Here is a 20,880-nt window from a genome sequence, read left to right as displayed (position 1 = left end):
AAGGTAAGGCTGAAAGTGTGCACTGGCTCCCTCCACTGTCCTTTCCCAGACCCTCACATCCTGCCCAGGACGCAGTGAGTAACTCGTGCTCTTCAGACAGCCTCCACACGTCCACGGGCACGGAGCAGTCGCTGCAGTTTACCTCACAACTCAAATTCAATAGCTACAACTGGGTTTTGTTATAAGAGAGAAACATGTAACATTAAAATACCATAGAAACAGGTCAAACATCAAGAAGGAATCCTCATCGATGACACTGTTACTGGGTTTAGTTTGTACAGTCTCCTCTGTTGCTTCTTCTGTTCCATAAAATCTTTGCACTCTTGTTTTGAACTTCGCCCTTCCTATTTATGGCTGGATAGGGTCACATGCATGGCAGGAAACTGGACCAAAAGCAGGAGTGATCACATCAGAAACTACCACAGAAACCATACTGCCTCTGGCTCCAAGCCCACATCACTGAGAACATGACAGGCAGCCCGGACTCGGGCCCACCTCCTTCTCACAGGCCTTGCTGCGCTGCATCTGGCAGCTTTCTGACATCAAAGGACAGGAAGAAATGATCTCCACTCGTCAGACTGAACCCACTTGTTCCCCTGAAATGTGGAAGAGTCTATGATGTCTCAATCACCTCTTCTGCAATCCCTTTCTTCCTGCATGCTAAACCTGAACAATGCTTAACAACATTAACAAGAGTGAGGGGCTGGACAGAAGGGGAGCAAGGACTTACAACAGACTTCCCTGATGATGAGCTGCAACGTTGCATGCTTACCAGAATAATACCAGGAATAAAAAAAAAAAAAAAAAAAAAAAAAAAAAAAAAAAAAAAAAAAAAAAAAAAAAAAAAAAAAACCCTGAACTTGTAAATGAAATTAAGTTGCTCTTTTGAACCACCGGTCTAGCTAGACAGGAAAAGGCCCAGCATGGTTTCTCTGAGTGCCTATGCTGTTTTTAATAGTGAGGACACAATCAAGCCAAAAGAAACATCTGTTAACCAGTCAAGTTTGTTAATGAAACAATATTGCAGTTGGTTTATCAAAGATCAAAAGTAGAGCAAATTAGAAAAAGGATGTACGAACAAAGCTGGTTTCTGAAAAATAGTAACTGAAGAATTTTAAATCCACTTGTCAAATTAACACAAATCCTTCCTGGATTCCCTCCGAGCACTGATTAGGGTTTACTCTGCACCTTTGTGGAGGCCAGTCTCAGTTTAAGCTAGCACCATTTATCTGGTACTTCCGTCTGCCTTGTTCTGCAGATTTTTAAAAACATAACCTTTCATAAAATTAAAATGCACACTGCACACATTATAGTCTACTGATTATAATGTTTACTTTTATAAGAAACAAAAACGATAATATGCAGTTTTCCACCTCTGGCAACTTCTCAGCAAAGTGATCCAAACCAGACAGAGCAGAAGTATCCCTCTTCCTCCAGCACATGAGTGCTAACTTCCTATCGCCACCTGAAAGCAGCAAGAGCATCCACATGCAAATAAAAACACACTTTCCTCATGGCCTGCTAACAAAATGTCATCTATCAAATTACATGGCTGATTCATTTGCTAACCCTAATTTGGTAAGCTAATTGCTGTTTATGTGAAACATTAATAGACGGGAGAGACGAAAGCACTGAGAAGATTCAGATTCAGATTGTAAATCTTGGTGTGACTGAAAAACAATTTTACCAAATCTACGTAGTTTAACGTTCAAGTCCAAGAAAATGAAGTATAGAAACACAACAAAATCCTGAATGTTCCAATCAAAACCATCACTTCAATGACAGAACAAAACATCTCCTCTGTGTTGGGGATGACACACAAGGGGAAAAAAAAACACAGACTTCCATTTTGAAAACATTTAAAGTATATCATCTGTTAAAGTCTGAAGAGAAAACAAAAATAAAATCTTTGCCATTCAAGATAAAATAAGAATAAACCAGCAAACAACACATAACTGTTAAATAACTCCAAAGCTAAAAATTCTGGCTTTCTTGGTACTAAAAGTGTCCCAGAGTAGGACATGCTCAGCAGTGGAATATTCGCCTAGTGTGCATGAGGCCTTGCATCCCACTCCCAGCACTCGTGCAAATGCGCGCGTATGCGCACACGTGTACCCCAGCTGCTCTTAGTCATGGAGGTACAGGGAATACATGCATAAATTCCCCACGGCTGGTACTCATTCAGGATGGGATTAATGTTGTGGGAAAGGTATCAAAAGCATCAAATACACCTAAGATCTAAGGAGTTACAAAGAATGTTTACCACACCCTTAACAATCAAATGTCTGCCATGGTGCTGCTCCTCTGCCTGCAGTCTACTTCAGGAGAAGTCTAGACAAGTCCTCTCTCTCGTGCTTACAGAACAAAAGTAGAACACTCTGTCATGCTTCAGGTGCAACAGGAAGAGCCAGTCACTCATTTCATCTTCCACTTGACCTGACTGACTAGTTGGAGACAGGCCGAGAGCTCTCTCCACAGAGCAGGGACTTGGATTGCCTGCTCGCAAAGGCAGCCCTGCAGCTCTTTGAAGAACAGCTGAAGCTTAATTACATGGGAACAACAAGAACCACAAGCTCCCTTCCCCGACCTTCGAACTGTGAGCACTTGATCCACCTGATCTTTCATGTTTTGTTATTCTAAAACTGACTCTTATCCATGCCAATAGCAAAATTCGAGGATTTTGAAGACGATTTATAACGTTTAAGGCTTTATCCAACATTCAGTTGAATACGTATAGCTAAATACTCTGAAAACAAGAAATCTTCCCTACAAAGGACATCAACTCTCACTAAAATCAACAGAAGGACACTGGGGCTCTGAAATAAGGCAAGTTAAAAAAAATACAGAGTTGCTTTAGACCATGGACAGTTCCCCTTGGGCTTCTGCTACACCATGGACCCATATGCACTAGTGAAAGACCCTTCACAAAGGAGTTTTCTCAACTGGAAAAGTCCCAGGGACAAGATGAGGAGGTCTACTGGAGGACAAGGGTAGGGGGACCAGAGAAAACAGTGGAGAAAAACTAAAAATAAAATTCTCTCATTTAGAGTCTGATAAAAGAATCTGACAGAAATGTGTCTGTGCATCCTTCACTGATAAACACTATCCTGCCCAGAACTCCCAAAATTCATGGGGGGCGGGGGGACATTTGGGAGGCTAAGGCAGAATTCAGCCAGTCTGGGCTACAAAATGTTTGAGCCTATACTAGACAGGGAGGCTGCATCTTAAAAATACTGAAAATAAACAGAGGAGGGAACAGATAAACTGCCAAGACCATCACAAGTGTTTGTCACGAAGAACCTGTGCTCCTTTAGAAAACCTTTTCCTATTAACAATCTCAATGCGCATGTAACTACATTTGGTTTTCCTAAAACTCCTAACATTTCTTTCATTTCTCTTAAAGAAAAAATTTGGGCTGGAGAGATGGCTCAGAGGGTAAGAGCACTGGCTGCTCTTCCAGAGATCCCGAGTTCAATTCTCAGGAATCACATGGTGGCTCACAACCATCTGCAATGAGACCTGGTGCCAGCAGTACATTGTATGCTTAATAAATAAATAAATCTTAAAAAAAAAAGAAAAAATTCAAAGCATTATTGGGAGCGCCCCACTTTATAGATTTAACATTTAATCAATTTTATGATGGCAGCCTCAATAAAGTGAAATACTAGGGAATCTGCTTAGAACTGAACTGAACTGATTTCATAAAAAGGCTAAAGCCCATATGTGCAAATGGAATCGGAATCGTACCGCTACAAAAGTGTGAGAACCGAAGCCTCTCTTAGAATATTTGACTTTCTAAAGTCCTCATAATCTGACCTAATTGAGCTTTACCACTTTTAATGAGAACCATTAATACTATCCTTTAGGAGTTCCCTAGTTGAGTGAAAGATAAAGTTTTATCTTCAGTGGTTTAATTCATTTCCATATCACCTCACCAGAGGAAGCTTCTTAAATAAATACAAAGTCTTTCGTGTTAAGAAGTGAGACGGTAATACCCAGCTGGACTTCTAGACTATCAGGAGTCCTGCAGTTCCATTCCAGGGAGGAGCCATCTATTCTAACTTCTATTGTGCTCCTCCTAGCAGCCATGCATAGGAGTGGTGATGATGTTAGATCTAATGAGGCACAGACTTACCACTTCCCCATGGCATTTAGTCTGCTAATATTATAAATTGTACCTAATAAACTCATCAGATAACTACCAAATTTCATCTACTTGTTGGGGTAAACTGCTTCTGACTGACTGAAGAACAGAGAGAGAGAGACTCCCCATGCTGACTAGGACACGCTGCCCAGACTATCTGGATGGAGTCTCAGCTGGACTGTTCACCTGCTCTACTGACCTTGAACAAATTGCTTAAGCTTTGCATCTCAGTTTTTCATCTGTAAAAAGCAGGACAATAATCCTCCTTCCCAGTAACTATGAGCCAAAAGGTGAGGGTGAACTACCTGGAAGAGGCCAGCATTCACACTTACAAAACTATAGCTATTGTTTTAATTTTCTCTTTTACAGTGCCATTCAGCTACTCAAAGGCAATCATGATAACAGTTTCTTTGAAAGACATTATTTCAAACTATAGTTCAGATTGCGCCATCTGGGAACACTCTCCATTCGTGTCCTAAATTCTGCCACGCATGGTGACAATGCCTGAAATTCCAGTTACTAGGGAGGCTAAGACAGTAGGATCGAAAATTCAAAGTCAGCAAGGACAACCGAGTGAAACAATGTTTCAATAGTTTACAAAACTGGGGAGAGAGAGGGAGGTGGTTTCGTGGGTCAAGTACTCACACCACACAAACACAAGGATCTGAGTTCGGATCCCCAGCACTCGTGTACAAGCCTGGGAACAGGGGATGGACATCTGTAATCTAGCTTTGAGAAGGTGGAGAAAGGAGGGTCCCTGGAGCTCTCTAACCAGCCCATGTAGCCGAATCAGTGAGAGATTCTGTCTCAAAAATCACAACAGAGAGCAACAGAGAAAGATCCAATATTAAAAAAAGAAAGCCAGGTGGTGGTGACACACACCTTTAATCCCAGCACTTAGGAGGCAGAAGCTGGCAGACTCTGCAAGTTCAAGGCCAAACTGGTTTATACAGTGTTCTGTGTAGTAAAATCCTGTCTCTCCAAAAAAAAAAAAAAAAAAAAAGATTTTGAGGCCTCTCTGTGCTAGCTAGTGAGTCCCAAGACAGTTTGAATTAGACTCATAATGAGGGCCTACCTAAAAAAAAGAAAAGAAAATAGCTCAGTGATAAAAATCCCACCAAAAATGTAATGATTACTTGATACAGTTAATTCCCATATTTCATCAATTAAATATCTGGAGCACATTTTCTCAGCTTTCCTTCCTAGACGATGATGCTAACTTGACAATTTAAAGATCTACATCATAGAAAGAGCAGCTGCAACTGCACACTAAGCAATAGACTACTCTGTTCTCAATACTAGACACTTTCAAACATGAGTTTTCCTTTAGACTAAAAATAGTTTCTGTACGGACGATGCCTGACGAAAAACGAAAAGGAGCGGCACCGTGGAGAATCTACCCTGACGCCTCCAGGACACTACACTGGCCACGTACCTGAACTTAGACCCATATGCTTGATAATTATAAAACTTTGCCATGGCTGAGGATAAAAAAAAAAATAAGCAAAGTTATGAAGAAACGGCTCTAGGAAACTTTATAAGCTATATGTTCATATATATACATGCATGTATATATACATACACATATACATAAAGCATACGCGTATATAAAGCATGTAAAACATATATACATACTTTATATACATATACACATATGCTTTATATACATATATTTGTGTATGTGTATGCTTTATAAACATGGACGTGTATGTATTTAAAATATTTAAGGAGATGGGCATTATGACTTACATCTTTAACCTCAGACTCAGAAGCAGAAACAGGCAGGTCTCTGTTTGAGGCCAGTTTGGTTTACACACACAGTTCCAGAACAGCCAGAGCTACATAGTGAAGTATTGTCTCTAAATAAATAGTAACAGTAAGTGAAAAAAATTTAAATGTTTTAAAGAGAAACCAGAGGTGCCTAAATGGCTGTGTTTAGGAATTTAAATTAGTTGTTTTACTGTCATTTTAAAAATAAAGTTATAAGGAAGATAATTTCATAGTTTATTTTTTGATCTAGTGCAACCACCATCAATGGATAAATAAATGTTAAAGAAGACCAAGAAGGTACAAATACAATTAAGAAACCCACACCTTTAATCCCAGCACTCAGGGAGACAGAGACAGGCGGATTTCTGTGAGCTGTAGGTCAGCTCGGTCTACAGAGTGTGGTCCAGGACAGCCAGAGGTACACGGAGAAACCCTGTCTCAAAGAAAACCAAACAGAATCCATTCTAGGCTCCAGACACCTGTGCAAAGCCCTGATCTTACTCCGCTTCCAGAGCTAGGCCCCCTTACCAGCTAAGCAGAAAGGGGAGCAGGGCCCATATCATGGCAGGCAGGCAGACACCTTCCCACAGAGCCCAAACATGGCTTTTAATCCTCTCAATATGCAGTGTACAGGCACCACTGCTTCCTACTAACAATGGCTAATGTTTTTAAAACGTAAAATTAACTGTTATCAATAATTGTACTTAACCAAAAGACAAAAAAGGAATGCAAAAACTGCAGGGCTTGATTTTACAATCTCTCATTTTACTTCAGTTTGACTTTTGGAGATTAATTCAGTACATCTGAAATAAAACCAAGAAAACCACATCAATGGAAGGCTTAAAATCGCAGCAGTAACAGAGCACACGTGTACTTACAGTGAGACAACAACACAAGGCCTTGGGCCAGCAAATGGCTCAGTAAGTGAAGGCGCCTGCCACCACCCTACCAACCTGACTGCCTTTGATCCCTACATAGTGGAAGAAGAAAACCGGCTCCTGCAGTCCCTAGACCTCCACATGTGCACTGAGGCTTGCAGGCATGAATGCTCACATACACAAAAGTAAACAAACAAACAAACAAATAAATGCAATTTAAAAATCTTTGTTTTTTAAACCAGAGACACCAAACAAGACAAAATAACATTCACCGACACCCACTGACCACTTGACTTTAAATTAAAACAGTAGGGATTTAGGTCACATAATAAAACAACTCCCAAAATGCAAAGATGATCGATATTAAAGAAAGGAGTTTTTTATCTTCTCTTAGGCTTGAGGAAGGTAGATTAAGGTTTATCTAGCAATTACAGCATAAAACAAGTCATGTATTATGTTAACTCTTAATTACTGAGAAAGCCCTCAATACATCATAGAATGACTTTTAAAAAACCATGCTGTGAAATGTGCTAGCATAAAATAAAGACGCTGGCTTCAAGGCAAAAGCAACTCATCTCCTCCAACTCCATCCCCAACTTTCATCCACAGCAGTGGTTCTCAACCTTCCTAACGCTGCCGCCCTTTATCAGAGTTCCTCATGTTGTGGTGACCCCCAACCATACAATTATTGTCGCCGCTACTTCAGAACTGTAACTGTGTTACTATTATGAACTGTAATATAAATAAATATTTTTGGAGATAGGAGGGTCGTCAAAGGGGTCACAACACACAGGCTGAGAACCATTTGTCCACATGTGGGTACATGGAACAACCTAAATAGAAGTGAAGTTAAAACAGGAGTATTTCCAATGGGTAAATACTCTAGTTTCACTCACCTGGTCTTTCTCATGGGGCAGAAGGCTGACAGGCGGGAGTGAGGACGGAAAAGCGCTGGGATATTGGAGCGCTCCTTTGCCTTCGGAGTTCCCATAGTTGACCCTGTACTGTGGTCCTTCCTTCAGTAACCTCCCATTGTTGACCGCGCGCTTGGCCCCTAGTCGGAGCCTCTGCTGAAAGGCTGGGTGGTTGGTGGTGCCTGTAAGGTCGCTCTGACTTCTGAGATACTTCTCGATGTTCTTCAGGGAGGAGCCATTTGATTCCTCAAGGCCTTCGATTGCTCTCTTTAAAAGCCTGTTCCAATCCACACTGCGCAGATCATTACATGGTCCTTTAGACCCCTTGGTTGACTTGGGGAAAGTGCCTGGTTTAACTGCTGAAAAACGCCCAGGATTGTCTGGGTTCTTATAGGAAGCAAGGCCTTTGTTGGTGACTTTGAGAACTGAGCCATCCTGAACACTGAGTTCCAGCTGTTCAGAGACTGTCTTCTTATCCAACCCATGGGACGTGCTGACCGCATGGCAGATTCTCTCTTCAGAGGGCCGTTGCTTTTGCTTTTTGATTTTCTGCACCGCTTCAAGGATCCACTCTGTGTAAAGTGGGTTTGCAAGTTTTACCATGGTTGACAAATGACTTCTCCAACAGAGATGTGACCCATAGAGGTTCTCCTTGTACTTAACACAACCTGCACATGTGAAAGTCACAATTCAACAAAGAGGCAAAGGATCCCAGCCCATGTCAAGTAACATCTTAGGGACAAGCATCCTTAAGAGATGAAGAGGACAGCCAGGCGACGTGGACAATGGAAAGGACTGCACTCTTCAAGTGAAAGACATCTTTAGGAAATCAAGACCTAAAGGATAAAAAAGGAGAGAACGGGCTCTTAATAATGGAACTTCTAAAAATAAGATTCTTCAGTGTTATTTTTTTCAGATGCAAAATAAACACACACGCAGGCAGATACAGCCATAATGATGATACCATCCAACTAGACACCAGTCACAATCTACAAAGGATTTTTTAAAAAAGGATTTTCTTTGTTTACCTGCAGTAATTTAGAAGCATTTCAGAAACCACACCTAAGTTATATGAATAATGAATTCCATTTACCCAGGAGACAGCTTGGCCAGGTAAAGGCTTCTGCTGCAGCACTGATGACCTGAGTTCAATCCCTGGGACCCACAAGGTGAGAGGAGAGACCTCACTCTCCAAAGCTGTCCTCTGACCTCTGTGCACACGATGTGCTATGCGTTGCCCCTCAAAGCACAAAATAAATTAAAATGCGGGAAAACGTATTCTTGTTATCAAAATAACCATGTGAAAGCAGTCTAAAGTGTATCATAGATAGACATAAGTATCAAAAAAGTTGGATATAAGCCAGGAGTCATAGTGTATGGCTTTGATTCCAGCACCCAGAAGGCAGAGGTAGGCAGATCCCCGAGTCTGAAAGACAGCCTGATTTACATAGACAGTTCCAAGCCAGCCAAGAGCTACATAGTGAAACTGTTTCAAAAAAAAAAAAAAACTTGGCCGGGCAGTGGTGGTGAACGCCTTTAATCCCAGCACTCGGAGGCAGATCTCTGTGAGTTCGAGACCAGCCTGGTCTACAAGAGCTAGTTCCAGAACAGGCACCAAAAAAAGCTACAGAGAAACCCTGTATTGAAAAACATCCAAAAATAAATAAATAAATAGCAATTTTAAAAAATTAAAAAACTTAAGAAAAAGTACAGTAATCTTGAGTTGAGCTAGGTAAAGGATTTCCCCACTCTCTCACATAAGAAAATTCCCAGCCTAAGCCATTTGTATGGAATCAAGACACTCTGGTGCTCTGATCTGCGCAGCATCTGTGGCTGAGACCTTCTAGGGCACAGGCTGACAAACTGAAACTAATACAGTAACGTAACCCTTCACCTTTAAATAGTGCAGTGTTCTAGTTACCTTAACACCTGTTCCAGCTCATTCCACACCTCAACAGAAAGAAAATCCCAACAAATCTGACTCCATCTGGCCAGGGCAGCAGTGCTCTCGAGACTTCTGCTCTCCAATCTGGTAGTGAGTATAGTCCTGGCCTCGGAACTGGGGTAACCTACTGTTGTCCAGTAACATCTACATCTTCACCCGTTCTATCCAGGTGACAGCGTGTCCATACGACGGCACAAACCTGGAATCCTAGCATTTGAGAAGAGGTGGCAGGAAGGCTGAGTTTGAGGCCCAGTCTCAGCTACGTAAAACTATCTTCTTGTCCAAACAAGTAACAACCAAAAAACAAGTCATGTGATTGTCAGCACAATTCTAAATGTAAAAGGCTCAAAGATATAAAAACCAATAGCACACTTCGGCTCATGGGCCATTATTTTAGAATCCCAGCCCAAACCCGTGAGCGTCCAGATGAGAGCGGGAGAACACTGAGGTTCTGCACCGTAGCTCTATTAGAGCTGGTGGGGAAGTACAGAGGGGAGTGACCTAAGCCTCGGATGGATCACCTTCCCTACAGCAGCACACATACAGAATTCCACTGACCCTGGGCTAAGTTCCAAGTCCCCCAGTGGAAGCCTGGAACATAGATAATGCACCTGATATATACAGCTCCTGTTCAGGCTTGCCACTCCTGCACCTACATACCAACAATAAACTTTAATTTACAAATCAGGAACAATACACATTAACAATAATTTAATAAAAAAGAAAACCCTAATATACAATAATAAAGATTATTTTAAATTTACAAAGAAAATTGTTCATTTCTCCAGTTTTCCATACAATATTTTTAACTGCTGATAACAGAAACCACAGGGGACAAATAGACACAGCCTCCAGGATTGTTCAGGATCCACTGCATACAACACTTAACATTCTGGACAGAGAATTATCTATTATAATATATTTACTAAACTCAATGTCTACAGACTTTGAAAGGGTTTCATGAAACAAAATTAATTAAAGTTTTATTGTTGTTGATTTAGATGTATATACCTAACAAGAGAAATTTCAAATTCTTTAGATAGATACTGAAGAATGTAACATTTGTTCTCAAAGACCCTGGCATGACTCAAAAATCAGCCCGCTCAACTCCTGACCCAGTGGCCTGAAAAGGGCTTTCTCTACAGATGAGTAGGGTCAGCTCCCTGTGTTTCCCTTCTAGGATTTAGAAACGTGGGACTGATGACACCTTAGAGGTCATCCAGACCAACTTTCAGATGCCCAGTAAAAGATCTTTATTCAATATCCCTAATAGGCCACCAAATCACCACTTAAATTACTCGTCATGATTGAAAACACCTTTGGAGGTTACCAGTCATAATAACTTCTTGTTCACAAGAGAGAGCAAGCCTCCTCCTCCTGGGATTTTGACACACTAGTCCAAGTTCCCCAGGAGCAAGCCCAAGACATTTTACTAACTCTTCAATGTAACAGGACTTCAAATCTTTGAAAAGAAGTATCTTTAAAAAAACAAAAAAAACACTACCAACATGAGGCTGGAGAGATGGCTCAGCAGTTAAGAGCACTGTCTGCTCTTCTAAAGGACTGGGGTTCAATTCCCAGCACCCACACGGCAGTTCACAACTGTCTGTTAACTCCAGTTCCAGGGAATCCTATATCCTCACAGAGACAAGCAGGAAAAAACACCAATGCACATAAAAAATAAAATTGAAGCCGGCGGTGGTGGCGCACGCCTTTAATCCCAGCACTCGTGAGGCAGAGGCAGGTGGATCTCTGTGAGTTCGAGGCCAGCCTGGTCTACAAGAGCTAGTTCCAGGACAGGCTCCAAAGCCACAGAGAAACCCTGTCTCGAAAAAAAAAAAATTGAAAAGAATTAATTTAAAATTAAAAAATAAAAAAACCACTACTAACCCAACCCTCTTCTACCTTTATATACTAGATCCTTCACCTGGATCTGAGCACAGCGGCCTGGTGGCTGCTCACTACTTTGCTAATACCCACCTTAAAAGTACAACTCAATATTCCATGAACTCCTCCCTTAAGAGCCCTGTCATGCTGGCTGTGCTTAGCACACAGCCCAACCAAATACCCAGATCTTTTTTCAAAGATGTTGTCAAACCAAACCTTTCCAGTCTTCCTTATAGAAAACTCTCAAATTCTGGAATTTTGTTGTTATTCTTGCTGTTTATTTCTTCTTCTTGGTGTTTGTTTTTTAACACAAGCTCTTGCTAGCCCCTGGCTAGGTAGATACTCACTATGTACTCCAAGCTAACCTTGAACTCACTGCAAACCTACTGCCTCAGCTTCCCAAATGCTGAATTTACAGGCATGCACCACCACCCCGGCTGCTTTTTTTGGTTTGTTTGTTTGTTTTTGTTTTTCAATACAGGGTTTCTTTGTGTAGTCTTGGCTGTCATGGAATTCATTCTGTAGACCAGGCTGGCCTCGAACTCACAGAGATCCGCCTGCCGCTGCCTCACGAGTGCTGGAATTAAAAGCATGTGCCACCATCATCCAGCCACCGTGACTTTTTAAATACTGGAACTCAAAGTTGATCTGAACTGTCTTCCAACCTGCTCAAGACTGCCTGAATCTTGACTCTGTCATCTGCAAATCTAGTAAGTACTCCATCTTGTGCCGTTACATAAATCACTGACAGGCGTCAGCCCTGAAGAAGCACTGTGCTTAGGGACAAAATGCTTATTTTTTTTTTTTTTTAGCCACATAGAAAGCAAGAAGCATCTCTTGTCAGAATGTGTACAGGAGGAAACACACCTCTCCACAGTGAAAGTGCTTAGAGAAGAACTGTATTAGAAGACATTTCACTGTATCCAAATAATGATTCCATCTTTCATCATTTATTCGGGAAGAATCACAAGGAATTTGATTGGACCCTACAAACACACCTGTAGGAAGCAGATGAGGTGTCACAGTCACAGAGACTGTTCAGCAACACAAAGTTGCCTTTAGGCATAATAGATATATAAGCAAAAGAGCATTCAGTAAAGCAAAAACATTTTTCTCAAGTAGTATACACCCAAAATATACATTACTGACAAGTTTTGACCACAACCAGTAGCCACAACCAAAATAATCACCCATATCCATTACCAACACATGTCAGCAAGACTGACATTTTATATATTAAAAATGTAATAGGAAAAAATACCAGAATTGGAACTCTAGATGTTTTAACAGTCCATGACAGGAAGAAAAAAAAAAAAAACATTGTCCAGGTCTTCAGGCAAATCTGCATGTCCCCGCCGCACCCCCAAAAAAAAAGAAAAAGGAAAAGGAAGAAAGAAAGTAAATATTTATTTGGGCATAAGGACACCCCTTAAGCCAACAACCATCTCACAGCTCTTGGCGCTACATAAAACCCATCAACAGCTGCAGCGAGCTACAGGCGAGCATTCGGTGATACTGTCACCGGGCTTCAACCAACAAAGGATACTTACAAATATGCCATCCAAGGCAGGAAACAAAAGCCCTGGGAAAGTGCTTAAAGAAGTACACTTCACTTAAAAAAAGGAGGAGGAGGAGAAAGAAAAGAAAAAAACTGACTCTTCTCCAATTTTCTTTTTCACAGATTAGCTGCATTAACAATATGATTACATTGTGGGATGGTGAGAGGGCTCAGCAGGTAGCAGGCACTTGCCACCAAGCCTAGCAACCTGAGTCCATCCTGGAAGGCCACACAGAAGTGGAAAAAGAACTGGCCTTTGAAAGTTTTCCTCTGACCCCAGGATGTGCTCTGGGGCACACCCACAGAGCAAGAATAAAGCAAGAACAAAGAACACAAGTGTTAAGTACAGAATCCTGAACTCCAGAGGTCCTGCTAATCTCCACGTCACTATTATTCTAGTAGATGTGAGCCCAGTCTCAAATCTAAAACTAGGTTCATGACAGCCCGAAAGAAAGGAGAGAGAGAGAAAGAGAGAGAGAGAGAGAGAGAGAGGAAAGAAAGAAAGAGAGAGAGAGAGAGAGAGAGAGAGAGAGAGAGAGAGAGAGAGAAAGAAAGAAAGAAAGAAAGAAAGAAAGAAAGAAAGAAAGAAAGAAAGAGTCCTAACAGCACTTAGGAGGCAGAGGCAGGAGGATCACTGTAAGTTCGAAGGCAGCCTGGTGTACAGAGTGAGTTCCAAGACAGCCAAGGCTACACAGAGAAACCCTGTCTCAAAAGCCAAAAAAGAAAGGAAGGAAGGAAGGAAGGAAGGAAGGAAGGAAGGAAGGAAGGAAGGAAGGAAGGAAAAAAAGACAGACAGACAGACAGACAGACTATCCTGAAACGAACACACAGGGCCGCAAAGCTAATAACGCTCTAGAGGTGTGAACACCAGGTCTCAACAGCTGACTCCTCCCCCGCACGTCAGCACTGGCTCTTTCCGTCCCAGAGGCCGTCGAGCACTGACACACTTATAAGTTACTGTCCTGATGGCCTACAGCCGTGACTGACAGCTTTACCTAAGAGAAAGACAGCAGTTCCACAAAGTCTCAGCTGAGGGAACAGAGATCATGTTCACTTCAAAGACCAACAGAAAAAAGAAATCACAAATACCTGTATCCTAATCTTACAGAAACGACCAGATGACCTCAGAGCCTCCTCTCCTGCCCCAGAGAATCCATCTCCTCAATTTAATCTCAAAAATCAGCTTCCATCTGATATCAACCAACAGAGCTAATTAGGCAAAAACATACGCAGCTCAGCGGCTCTCTGCTACAAGCTGAATCAGGTGTTTAAAAGACATATATACAGCTAGGAAAAGGAAAGAAATCAGAAATTTCTTACCTGTCGCCAATTCTCAGTTAAATTATCTACTGTGTACACTATCCACTGCAAAGGTTTTCATTAGGGCTGATTCGTCTCTGACACCCCACTAATACCAAAGAGAATACACTGAAAACCAATTTCATTTTCATCTAAGCAGTCTCTAACTAGATACACAAACCTATAGGAAAAAATACATAATTTATTTAAAAGCCACATAAAACTTATTTTCCCCAACTCAAAATTACCCACACGACTTCTCTTCTGCAGACTCCTAGGACTTGCTGGATGTGGATAGGACATTCGGTCACAACTAAAACCCTAAAATCATTATTCTCTTTCCTTTTTTTTCTATTAAAATCTTAAAAGTTGAAGTAAAAGGCTGCCAAAAGGTAGTAAGTAATCCCAAATTAATTCAGAAGATTCATGCTACATTAAAGTAAATTATTCTATTTTCTGTGATTGTGAAACATTTTATCTTTAGTTTAAAAAGTATCAGCAAATTATATGGTTGCATTTTGCAGTCCGATAACCCTATTTACAGCATTCAGTACACGCTATTCTGCACAGATCTAAGGAAACATGTGGAACAACACTGAGCTTTAAGCCTCACTGGCATTACATAAACATCAACACTATTCAGAAATATGAGACGCACTATAAGCTAAGTCCAAATATCCTGATCAGAAGGATCACGAGTGACCTCCTCTAAGCCAGCAGGAAAGCCTGCGTTGTTTTAAAATTAGTGTCACAATATTCAAGTCATAAGATCACAGACGTGTCGAAAACACACAAAGATTAATAAGAGAGTTTATTCTTTTATCATCCTGGTCTGACTTGGTATTTTTAGTTCTCTTACCTTTATAAATCAAAGACCATTGTATAAACTGAGTGAGCACCATCAAATGCTAGCACTGTCTTTCCACAGCACAGCACAAGCTGCTGACGGAGGAACCCTTGACTGCTTTCCTCCATTCCCCACCACAACCCTTAAAACAGTAGCCCTGATTGACAGCCATCCACATGCAGATGCCTGGCACTGCCAAGGCCTGAATACCTCTATTTCTCTGAAAAAATAACTGGGAGATGAGGCCATGAAGCCAGTCAATGAACACTCAGTGACACAACAGCCTACCCACATCCAGTCTTCTGGCAGGTGCCATGGGAAAGGCAAAGGAGAGTCAGAACAGAACATGCAAGAATCAACTATGAAGGAACAAAGTACACCTTGGGAAGGCCTCAAAAGCTAAAGATAGAATTACCTTGATCCCACAGAACTCTTCATGCTAGATCCCTGAAAAAACTGAGAACAGCTTCTCCAACAAATACAAACAAAAACATGTTCTTAACAGCATTGTTCACAATACCCAAAGGTTAAAAAAAAAAAAAAAGCCCAAGCATCCACTTACAGCAAAACAGATAAAATATGGTAAAATAGTTCCATGATTATTCAACTACAAAAAAGAAAAATTAAAGATTGATATACACCACTACAATATGGATGAACACTGAAACATACTATACTGTAAAAAATAGACATAAAGGGTCAGATATCACATTCATATTAGTTAGGTGGTAGTGGTGCACACCTTTAATCCTAGCACTTGGGAGGCAGAGGCAGGCAGGCAGGCAGATATCTGTGAATCTGAGGCCACAGCGAGGAGTTCCAGGTAGCCAGGGCTACATACAGAGAAATCCTGCCTCAAAAGACCAAAATAAAATAAAAGATAAAAATACAATATTTATCACCAGAATAATAGCTCACATCTATAATCCTAGCACTTGCCAAGAGTTCAAGGTCAGCCTGGGCTACAGATGAGTTTCAAGCTAGCCTGAGATAAAGACTGAGACTCTCCCACAAAAAAATGACAATAAAATGAATTAGATGGATTTTAACTTCATAAATTATTAAAAAATGATTTTAAAACTAAAATGAAAACAGGCATAGTGATGCACGCTGTTAATTCCAGCACTTGGGAGGCAGAGACAAGGGGATCTCTGTGAGTTCAAGGCCAGCCTGGTTTACATTGTGAGTTCCAGAAGTCTGAGCTATGTGAGATCCTGTCTCAAAAGGGAAAATAAAGAAATAAAAAATAAAATAAAAAGAACTAGGGACTGGGGAATGCAGCTTCATTGGTAGAGTTGCTTACCTAGCATGAACAAAACCCTGGGTTCAATTCCCAGCACTACAGAAAGTCAGGTTTGTTAGCACAAACCTGTATTCCAGCACTGAAAGACAGGAAAATCAAAAGTTCAAGGTCATCCTTGGCTACACGAGTTTGAAGTCAACTTGCTGGATCCCAAGGTAGGACACCCTCCCATACAGGGTGTTTCAGTTGAACCTGGAAAGATAATGCTGAGAGTCTGACACAGTACCACATGCCTGTACTCACAGTCTGAGAGTCCAGGGAGCTAGCATGGACTCCACAGCAAGAACTTTTATCAAAAGGAAAATAAGGAAGTATAAAATAAACAATACAGAACTTAAGATACCTGCCAAGTCAATTCCGTCAACACCCAACACCCCAACAAATCCCCACATGTGTGGCTGGACACTGTCAGCTTTCTACCCATTTTGAAATTCACGTCCATTTTGCATTATGCTCATTTGGCACTGACCAATTATACAATTATTGGGAGCTGTCTTAGCTACTTTTTAATTGCTATGATTAAAACACCATGGCCTAGGCAATTTATATAAAACAGCATTCAAACCAGTCATAGTGGTACATAGCTTTAATCCGAGCACATGGGAGGCAGAGGCAGACAGATCTCTATAAGTTTGAGAAGAGCCTGGTGTACATGGAGTTCCAGGACAGTCAGAGCTACAGAGTGAAATCTATTCCAAAAGAGGAAAGAAAGAGAAGACAGCCAGGGAGGGAGGGAGGGAGGGAGGGAGGGAGGGAAGGAGGGAGGACGGGCGGGCGGACGGACTTACATTTGATTTGGGACACATGATTCTAGAGGGTTAGAGTCCGTGACCATCATGGTGGAGAGCATGGCACTGGAGCAGTAGCCAAAAGCTTACATCCTTATCAGCAAACAGCGGGCAGAGAGCTAACAAGAGGTGGGCTTTTGAACCTTAAGCCTGCCCCTCAGTGACACACTGCATCCAATAAGGCCACACCTAATCTTTCCCAAACAGTTCCACCAACTGGGAATCATATATTCACACGTGAACCTATGGAATCCATTCTCATTCAAACTATCACAGGACCGGGACTCATGCTTGATTCATCTCCACATGCTCTGCTTTCTGGGGCTATAACTAACCAAAACAGGACCAATGCCTGTTTGGTTTGTTTGGTTGGTTTGGTTTTTTGAGACATGGCCTGACACTATATTCTAGACTGTCGCGGAACTAACTCATTATAAAGCCCAGGCTAGCCATGAATTCATAGTGTGGTGGCTAATGCCTATGACCCCAGCATTTGGGAGGCTGAGACAAGAGGAGCATCTCAAATTCAAGACCAGCGTGGACTATATAAGGAACTGGGATCCTTATGCAGGTAGTCAAGATCTCAAGTTGAGCCCAGTTGAGCTATACAGCAAAAACAAAACAAACTGGGTGAGGGGGGGGCAGGAATGAGAGAGGGGGGAAGGGAGGGAGGGAGAGGCCGAGAGGGAGGGAGAGAGAACAAGAGGAAAAAGCTATGACTAAGTGTGGCACCGGCATCTGAATGTGACCTATCAGGTAAGGTAGGTGTTTGGGTTGGGGCTTCACCCCAACCCTTGGCATCGGTATATCCAAGGAGTCTGGAATGTTTGGGTGGAAAGTTCCATTCCAAGCCCCCTCCCCTGGGAGATGCCTCAGTCCAGACTCCACCTCCAAGAAAGCCTGTCAAATGGTGGCCCCTCCTCAGAGATACTCAAGACCACTCCTACAAGGTATTTAAACTGTCCCCCTCCCAGCACCGAACACGTGGTTATCCAGTCTTCCTTCCCCATCTCCATCCCTGGGGTACTGGAAGTTCACCAGGGAGCACTAATATCCATTAAACTTGGGCTTTTTCTAATTTGATTTGATTTGGTCTGATTTGGATTACTGTATCCGCAGAGAGGTTTATTAGGCTGCAAAATCTTTTCAGTAGGAACATATGACACCAAAAGCAAAGTGCACATATGCAGGGACAACACACACACACACACACACACACACACACACACATTAAATGTCTGAATCATTCTGGTAGCATCCGGCCACTACAATGATGGCATGACAAAGAAACCAAAACACACACTGTTTCATCCTTTCTAACATGGATCTAGTTTCAATTTATGAGTCTCAGGCAACAGCAAGTCCAAAAGCAGGCACTTGATTCATGCTAGCTGACTGAATTTCTAATCCCCAATCTTTTTAAAGGAATACTAAGTTCTTTCCTACTACTCATTAACACAGTTTTCAATTTCATAATTCAAATTCATAATTTCATAAGCTAACAATGTTTCCAAGGATTTCTAAGAGGCTAAATCACCATGAAAATTATCACTTCAACTAATACATATTATATGAATTGTAAGTTTAGGTTTTCATGTCATGCTCTCCTAGTTGACAATACCCTTGTTATGTCATTAAACTATAATTGTGTAAATCTGCTTCAACAAACAATAACTGAACCATCAATAAACTACTATGGCTTCCATAATCCCTAGCAAAGACTGGTTTCAACATCATCATCATAAATTAGCAGGGACAGGTCCCAAATCTCCTGGTTGAAGCCATGAATCAGGTCTGCACAGTCATTCTTGCATTTAAGTGCTCAACAGTTTCAGTCTCGAAAATTTAATCACACTGTTAGGAACACCACAGGAAATCCGATCCCTTGTAAAAGGGAGGATGTGAAGCAAGATGAAAGGTCATCACAGTCAGGCAGGCCTTTGAAGCCAGCACTGATTAGTATTACGATAACTAAGCATTCCATTTAAAAAATAATCACTACATTTAGACTCTTCCTAACATTTACATTTTTCTACTCAATCCCAAGTTTCTCTCTAATTGCAAGTCAGCTTTATTCAGTTTTTAATGACAAAGAACAATGTATTAAGAAATAATTTGCTGGGTGATGTAGATGTGTCTTCTATCTGATGATTTCATTGGTTAATTAATAAAGAAACTGCCTTGGCTTTTTGATAGGGCAGGATTTGGATAGGTGGAGTAGACAGAACAGGATGCTGGGAGTGAGGGAGACGGCTCGGGCAATCGTCATGCCTCTCCTCTCTGAGACAGACGTGATGGAGCCAGCCGCCAGGTCAGACATGCTGAATCTTTCCCGGTAAGACACCACTCGTGGTGTTACACAGATTTTTCGATATGGGTTAGTCAAGATGTGAGTAAGAGGCTGAAACTAATGGGCCAGGCAGTGTTTAAAAGAATACAGTGGGGGCTGGAGAGATAGCTCAGTGGTTAAGAGCATTGCCTGCTCTTCCAAAGGTCCTGAGTTCAATTCCCAGCAACCACATGGTGGCTCACAACCATCTGTAAAGAGGTCTGATGCCCTCTTCTGGCCTGCAGACATACACACAGACAGAATATTGCATACATAACAAATAAATAAATAAATATTTAAAAAAAAAAAAAAAAGAATACAGTTTGTGTGTTGTTATTTAGGGGCATAAGCTAACCAGGTGGCCTGGAGCCGGGCGGGAATGCAGCCCACGGCTCCTCACTATAGCTGGATGTTATGCAAAACTGTAATCCCAGGAGAATCAGTTCAAGACCAGCCTGAGATACATGAGTCCTCTCTCAAAAAAAAAAAAAAAAAAAAAAAAAAAAAAGAAGAAGTAATCCGAATTTTAAAGATGATTCTTAAGGCTGAGAAGAAGAGGTCTAGTACTTGTCTCAAGCCCCAGAATCCACATAAAAGACAGATGGGAGCAGTGTCCAGTTGGCCGGACTAGCCATTATCAGGGAGCTTTCTGCATTCAGTGAAGAAACCGAGTCTCAGTATGTAAAGGTAGAGGCTGATATAGAGCACCATGCCCACTGTCAACTCCAGGCCTTCTGAAAACACTGTGCACCCACACATACGCAAACACACACGGAGAGACAAGTCACTGCAGGACACTGGGCTAGTCCTTCCAGTCAGACACCCATATACCTAAACAGCAAACGAGAGTCCCTTAAAACTCAAAAACTTGGGCCTGTAAAACAGCTCAGGATGCTTGTCACCTCAATTTGAACCCCAGAACCCACATGATGGAAGGAGATAATAGATTCCCACAAGCATGTCCAGCACAGATCTGTCTCTTTCTCTTTCTGTCTGTCTTTCTCTGTCTCTCTCTCCCTCTCTCTCTCTCCCTCTCTCTCTCTCTCTCTCTCTCTCACACACACACACACACACACAAAGAAATAATTTTTTCCCTTTTCTTTCTTTTTGGTTTTCAATACAGGGTTTCTCTGCATAACAGTCCTGGCTGTCCTGGAACTCACTTTGTAGACCAGGCTGGCCTAGAACTCACTGAGATCCTCCTGCCTCTGCCTCCCA

The 20,880-nt window shown here is 41.7% G+C and overlaps 1 protein-coding gene across 11 annotated transcripts in view; it reads right to left on the bottom strand.

The window, feature by feature from the left end:
• Kat6b (lysine acetyltransferase 6B) overlaps positions 1–20,880 on the bottom strand; it is a 192,543-nt gene that overhangs the window by 155,697 nt on the left and 15,966 nt on the right. For all 11 annotated transcript variants that reach the window (XM_038309751.1, XM_038309759.1, XM_038309760.1 and 8 more), the window contains one exon: positions 7,689–8,542. In XM_038309751.1, coding sequence (XP_038165679.1) covers positions 7,689–8,309 — 621 coding nt within the window. In that variant the 5' untranslated portion in view covers positions 8,310–8,542. The remainder of the gene's footprint in view (positions 1–7,688; positions 8,543–20,880) is intronic.

This window comes from Arvicola amphibius, chromosome 13 (assembly GCF_903992535.2).
Source record: "Arvicola amphibius chromosome 13, mArvAmp1.2, whole genome shotgun sequence".
Classification (NCBI taxonomy): Eukaryota; Metazoa; Chordata; class Mammalia; order Rodentia; family Cricetidae; genus Arvicola; species Arvicola amphibius.
This window is presented reverse-complemented; position numbering and strand designations above follow the sequence as displayed.